Source organism: Ctenocephalides felis, unplaced genomic scaffold (assembly GCF_003426905.1).
Source record: "Ctenocephalides felis isolate EL2017-DRISC unplaced genomic scaffold, ASM342690v1 CF-g0.4_SCAFFOLD_00845, whole genome shotgun sequence".
Taxonomy (NCBI): domain Eukaryota; kingdom Metazoa; phylum Arthropoda; class Insecta; order Siphonaptera; family Pulicidae; genus Ctenocephalides; species Ctenocephalides felis.
In genome coordinates, this window is record NW_020536999.1 from 87,272,845 (window position 1) to 87,280,389 (window position 7,545).

Here is a 7,545-nt window from a genome sequence, read left to right on the forward strand (position 1 = left end):
GAAAAAATGGATGTGTGTGTGTGTGTGTGTGTGTGTGTGTGTATGTATGTATGGATACAAATTTTCGTCCACGTTTTCGGGCGTACGGATCAACCGATTTGAATGGTTTAAAAAACATTCGATTCCTATTAATAAGGAGAAGAGCTGATTAGTTTTTGGCAAAGACAGGTCCAGCAGTTACGGAGATAAGGAGCAAAGAGTGCAGAAAATAGAAATCGAGTTTTTGAGAGAACGGAGCATCCGATTTGAATGATCCAAAAACCTTCCATTAGTAATGATTGGGAGAAAGGGTTATTAGTTTTTCGCAAAGGCAGGCCCAGCCATTTCGGAGATACAGAGCTAAATGTACAAAAAATGGCAGTTTTTGAGAGAACTAAGCGTCCGATTCAATTGATTCAAAGAACTTTCTGCTTGTCTTAACAAAATAATTAATTTTGGAAAAAAAAAAATTTGTAACATTTTTTTTTTTTTTTTTTTTTTTTTAATTTTTTGTATATCGAAAATAATTCAGATTTTATTTTTAATTCTGACTATAGTTCTAATATACTTTAAACAAATAATTTCAACTCTGCAATTCAGTTTATATAATTATTATAAATATTAGACAATAATACAATATTTATAACAATCTATTTGAAAACATTCAATATTCCTCGAACGTTTCGTTACGGTACGGGAAGTTCCAGCAATTTGCCTTAAGGCACGATGCCACCCACCCCACTAGTTTTTTTTTTAAATCGGTCCAGCCGCTTTGAGAAAACGTCAAAAATCCGCTCTAACACTATAAATAGCACAGTAGTCAAAAAATTTATAAATTACATTTTGTACTTTCAAACAGTTGTAAAAAGTACATTTATCTAATTTAGTTAACACAAATAATTCATTTGCAAAAACAATAAATGACTTTATTATAATAATAATTGCATAAACATTTTATAATTACAAAATATGCATTCTTTGATATAAATATTTCACACTTAATAATAAACAATATATATACTTCAAACAGTTGCTCGAAGTAACTTTGAACTCGAATAGATCAATGAGATTATAAAGCTGCAGTAAGTACAAAATGGTAAATAAAATTTATCACACTTCAATGTTCGCTTAGCTAAATTCCATATCTGATGCAACTCCAATAAATTCTAGTTTCTTAACAATAATTCATCATTCCTCTCAATCCGTTCCAAAGTACTTCTGTCCAAAGTGATTAGGAGCAACCGGGTGCAGTTCTGATGTCAGTATTTTCATTTTAGGGAAAGCCCGAGAGACATTTTTGGCTGCTGCAGGGGTGCAGAAAAGATTTGACAGGATGATGCATTCTTCGTTGACTCCATGCTCCTTTAGGACATTCACAGCTTGAGTAACCGTGTTGCCGGTGCTCATGATGGGGTACATGAGCAGGATCTGACGCTTTGCTATGTCTTCTGGAAACCTAAAATAGGGAGATGATATATTAACTAGGTAAGTGGTAGTAAATAAAATGTGCTAGATCAATAAGAACCCTTTCCACTCGCAAATTCCGAAATTCATATGTATTTTGCCGCCGGATCGGTGGCATCCGAGTCGAAAGGGTTGAAATTAGGACATATTTGTTGTATGTCCTAAAAGTGCAACCCATTATTCAAAACTGGTTTAATAAATTCTCAGAATCAATCCACTTTCCATAGGCCTATAATATTTTATTATGTTCGTTTTAGACCATGAACTCTATAGCCCCATCTTTACCAGAAACTGATCAGCACGACTCCCAACTGAATTCTTACTTTTTGAATTTTCAAAATCGGTTCAGGATTTTTTGCGGAAGCGATGGACGAAAAATTTGGCACTTTTTTGATAATCATTAAGAAACGGCTCGGCCGATCATTTCACAAAACTAATCATCTCAAGTCCTTATCGAATTTAATCAATTACTGTGTCAAACGATTCAGAACGGCTTGAAACGTCAAGAAAACATAAAAGTAGCAAATTGATTTTTCTGATAAAAATCGCGTTGAACTCACCGAGACCTTTCAAATGCTGAAAAACGAGGCAAATAAAATTTGAAGAAAAACTTCTTTAGACTTTTTATGCAACAAAACCTTCAACATTAGAATCTAATCACCTCAAGTCTTCATCGAATTTCATCAAATGGCTTATAAATTTTTGAAATTGGTGCAGAAACAATGATTGTGTACACAAACCCAATTACTGTGTCAAAAGAGTCAGAACGGCTTGAAATGTCAAAAAAACATAAAATTGTCGTATTGAATTTTCTGATGAGAAATCGCGCAGTACTCACCTTTCAAATAAGACCTCACATGCTGAAAAACGAGACAAACAAAATTTGAAGTAAAACTTCTTTAGACTTCTTAGACAACCTTAAAATCTTCAACATTAGAATTAACCAAAGGAAACCAAAATTATTACTTAATCCTGTTCACAACACACACACACACACTTTATCCAATTTCGATCAAACGATTCAGAATGACTTAAAAAATAAAAAAAATCGAATCATTTATCATTTATCACCTAGCATATACAACTCTTGCAACATGTGTATCAGCATCCGACTCCACTAAGATCTTTCCAATCCTTATAGATCTGCAGCAGTCCCTCAGCCCCTGCTCCATCGCCTCACCCGAACGGATGATGGAGACTCCGCAGTTCCCGGAACGATACTTGAGGCCCCGATAGGGTGCTCCTGTGGGGGTCACTACTGAGCAGTCTGTGAAGGGGAGCTGATTGAGACTTGCTTCGATCACGAGACGAATTAGGCGATCGGCGTAGAATTTGAAGTCGCTTCGAGACGTGTTCCTGGGAAAAGGAAACGAGGGTGGAGGTAATAAATGATAGATTGAGGTAAGGTTGAAGTTTTCTTGCTAAATTCGTAATGCATTTATATATTATATCTCTTGTAACTTTTGAACCATTCGTTTAGTATGAACTAGGTAAGAGACAAACTTGTTCGAAATTAATTTATCTAAATATATTTCTTATAAGATAACACTCTACAACAACTCTATATTCTTCAAAATCAATTAAAACTAGATAATCAAATGCGCCATCTTGAATCGTCAATTGACCATTTTATTTGTGCATTTAAATATTATATCTCTGGTAACTTTTTAGAAGAAAAGGAAACTAGGGTGGAAGTCAAAATATTTTTGAATACCTTGTTGAAGGTTTTTTAATTTCATTAATAATTATTTAATCCGTTTTACTATTTATATAGTGCATCTGATTCTAATCATGCAAATTGTTTCCACATTTGTTTTTTTTATTTCTTGTAACTTTTTAACTATTCGATTAGTATAAATGATGTGAAAGACAAATTTGTTCCAAATTAATTTATGTAAATGGTTTTCTAGTAAAGAGACTCTACAGTGATTCGGTATATTCAAAAATTGCGATTGAAATTAGATAATTAATTTGAGCTTAGAAATTAATTTTTATTTATTTCTGTAGCACGATTTTGTAACTCTCAAACCATTCTGTTATTATGGCTGATGTAGTTGTCTCTTTATGCTTATTTATCTATGGTTGTCTCCTACATTTTACTGAATTAAATATTAAAATATTATTGCCTATGAGTAGTATATCCTAGAGCAACTCGGTATACTTTAAAATGTTGAATTGAAATAGACATTTGATCAGTGAATGCCAAAAAAGAAATACATGATTTCTCAGAATCAATATTGTTGACACGAAAAAAATGTTGCAATTAGTATTATGGGGTTTTCTGCAATCTGCAAACTTCTAAAAGCCTTGAAAGTGTCTTCAAAGATTTAAATTATTGACATGAGACTTCAATTAGAATGTGTATTATAAAACATTGTATGTGCATATATAATTTGAGGAATTTCTACAATCTGCAGACCTCTGAGAGCCTTGGAAGTGCTTTTGAAGTATTTAAATCTTTATTTATAGTCCTTTCAAAACAAAGTCAACATTATTAACATGAAAACAATGTTTTGATTAGTATGTGTATTATAAAACATTGTATGTTGAGATATAGTTTGAAGAATTTCTACAATCCATAGACTTCTAAAAGCTTTGGAAGTGTCTTCAAAGTATTTGAACCATTTCATAAAGTCCTTACAAAACAATGTCAACATTATTGACTCAAAAGTAATGCTTTGATTAGAATGTGTATTATATAACATTGTATAATGAGATATAATTTGAGGAATTTTTATAATCTGCAGACTTCTGAAAGCCTTGGAAGTGTCATTGAAGTATTTAAATTGTTTCATATAGTCTTTACAAAATAATGTCAATATTGTTCGATCAGAATGAGTATTATAAAACATTGTATGTTAAGATATAATTTGAGAAATTCACAGACTTCTGAAAATTTTGGAAGTGTCTTCACAGTATTTAAATCGTTTCATATAGTCTTTGCAAAACAAAGTCAACATTATTGACATGAAAACAATGCTTTGATTAGTATGTGTATTATAAAAGTCTTCTTAAAGTCTTGAAAGTGTCTTCATATAGTCCATACCAGATAAAGTCAACATGATTGACATGAAAACAACACTTCCATTAGAATGTATATAACAAACATTGTATGTACAGATACAATTAGAGGTTTTTCTACAAACTGCAGACTTCTGAAAGTCTTGGAAGAATCTTCAAAGTATTTAAATCATTTCATATAGTCTTTATAGAACAAAGTCAACTTTATTGACTCGAAAGAAATGCTTCCATTAAAATACACATCACAAACCTTTAAAGTTCAGACACAACTTTGGGTTTTCTTCATTGTGCAGACTTTTAAGAGACATTATTGACACTAAAGAAAAGCTTTGATTACAATGTATATTACAAACATTGTCTATTAAACTATAATTTGATGAGGTTTTCTTTCCCGTGCAGACTTCTGAAACAGTTTAATTCGATTCCAAAATGATTCCATAAATAATAACTGAAACTTACATGAGATGGAAGTGTCTATGAACAAAAATTTGGATAAAACTCGTTGACATAAAGCAAATGCTACATTTAGTTAAAATTTGGGGGTTGTTTTCTATATGGTGATGATAGACTTATAGACAATTAGGGGTTTTCTTCTTTGTGCAGACTTTTAATAGTCTTAGAGAAATATCTTCAAAATATTGAAATGATGCAATACATAAAATATCATTATTGACACATTAGAAATGCCTCAATTAGAATGTATATTACAAACTTTGTTCGTTCAACTTTAATTGGATGATGTTTTCTTTATTTGCAGACTTCTGAAACAGTTTTTATTTTAAAATAATTCTATAGGTTATAATTGAAGACTTACATGAGTTCTTTAAACAAAAATTTTGATGAAACTTGTTGACATGAAGGATATGCTTCGTTTAGTGAAAATTTTATAGAGTTTTATAGAGTTATTTTCTATATGATGATGATAGACTTGTAGACAATTTGGGGGTTTCATCATTGTGCAAACTTTCAAGAGACTTGGAAGTATCTTTACAACATTAAAATGGAGTAATACATAAAATATCATTATTGACACATGAGAAATGTCTCGATTATTGAGTCAAAGGAAATGCTTGGTTCAGGTAAATTTTGGGTTTTGATTGTGTTCAAAGACTTCTGAAGCACTAAAGCACCGCTGATATTAGAAGCACTAAAGCTCTAGTTAGTAATTCATCACTTGATGTTTTGATTTGTGAAGACATTTTGAGGTTATGTGCGGTCTTTTACAATTAAACCACCTACTAAACACAGAGAACATAAAAATAATAATATACACATAATAGTGATAACTACAAAGCAACTATTATAAATTTAAACAATTCTATTACTTTTTTACCTATCACGTAAAATGGTTTGTATTTCTTTAACCTGATCATTGCTTGGCAGTAATTTTAAGTTTTCATTGAACTCTTCACAAGAAAAATTATTTATTACATCCACTCCAGTGCCCATTTTGCAATTTATTTATTTATTTACTTCTTTGTTTGTTTATTTATTTAAATATATTAAAAACACATGACACCTATTTGACATTAATAATTATTTTCAAATGCGTGAAATTTGACACTAATGAAAACAGTGTTGCCATCTTTTGGTAGAAAAATAAAATACAAATTTTGAATATTAATTGCTTTAATGCATGGCTTCTTAAACTGTGGGTCGCGAGAAATTTTAATGTCAAGTATATATATATCATTTAATTAATAACATCACGTCTTGGTTTTTGTATGTTTTACAACAAATTCTTAAACTACATATTTTCTTATGTAGATATGTATATTTTTACCTAATAATTAAATCATCTAAAAATATTGATTTCTCTTTTATATTTGTGTGGGGTCATCAAAAAACTCGCAATGGGATCGCGAATGACAAAAGTTTGAGAAACCTTGCTTAGATGCATTAATATTATTAATTTAATTGCTTTTCTATTTTAATTAGTTAAAAGTGCTGCTAAAATATATGACATTAATAAAAATTTGAGAAATTTTATTCTAGTAGTGGTACAGAAAAACAAATTAGAGAATGACAGTTTTTAACTTCCTAAACGAGAAGTTTCTTTTCGCAAAAAATCTCGCGCATCTTTCTTTTCGCAAAATTGACGTTCCAAGTCATTCTGAATCGAATTTGACCAAATTTCGAAAAATATATATGTGTGTATATGTGTGTGTGAACCGTTTTTGGACTTTTCCGTTTTCTCAAAAACTGCTGAATCGATTTCAAAAATTTAAAAGCCATTCCATTGTCATTATTATATTGTCTAGGAGCCATTCGATGTATTTCGATGAGGATTAGCATTTATTTGTTTGCGCAAAGATCGGCCGAGCCATTTCTTTGCAATTAGCAAAAAAAAGTGTAAAATTATCTGTCCACGTTTTTGCCCACAATTCTAAATAGATTTTAAAAATTCAAAAACCGTTCGAAAGATATTTGTTGAGAATTATGTTGATTAGTTTTTGGTTTTTTTATCTATAGTTTTTGGTAAAGGTCGGCCGGACAGTTTCTTCGTAAATAAATTTTGAAAAAAAAATTTTGACGATTTTGTTGAAACTTTACATAAGAATAGATTTTGCAGTCTGAAGGAACATATTAAAATATTATAAGGCCTACGATAAGTGGTTGAATTATACAAATTCAATAAAGTTTATAACAGAGATAAAAGGTCAGTATAATGGTTTAGTAAGCATATGTACGTTCTTTGATGTTTTGTTCATGTTTTTTGACAGCTACCGGTTACAGTTGATATCCACACTTAAATAAAATACATTTTTAGATCCCAAAATGAACCAAATGAAATGAAATGAAATGTTTTAAACATACGAACATACGTATACAATTGCAGGCACTGAAATGTTTGACAAAAATTTTTTAGATCCCAAAATGAACCAAATGAAATGAAATGTTTTAAACATACGAACATACGTATACAATTGCAGGCACTGAAATGTTTGACAAAAATCAAACGAAAAAGCATAGTTTTATGAAAGCATAATTTTATTTTTGATTAGTGAAAAGCATAATTTTATTTTTGAAATAAAAATTTTAACATTTAACGTGAATAGCTAAATTTCAATTTTTATGGAA

At 30.5% G+C, this 7,545-nt stretch overlaps 1 protein-coding gene across 1 annotated transcript; it reads right to left on the reverse strand.

The window, feature by feature from the left end:
* Positions 1-1,131: 1,131 nt before the first annotated feature.
* On the reverse strand, positions 1,132-5,971 carry LOC113363385 (uracil phosphoribosyltransferase homolog). The gene is made up of 3 exons (XM_026605883.1): positions 5,798-5,971; positions 2,515-2,799; positions 1,132-1,435 (listed from the first exon to the last, which is right to left on the reverse strand). Exons 1-3 carry the CDS (start codon positions 5,911-5,913, stop codon positions 1,177-1,179), a joined length of 660 nt encoding a protein of 219 aa, XP_026461668.1. The 5' UTR covers positions 5,914-5,971; the 3' UTR covers positions 1,132-1,176.
* Positions 5,972-7,545: the final 1,574 nt, after the last annotated feature.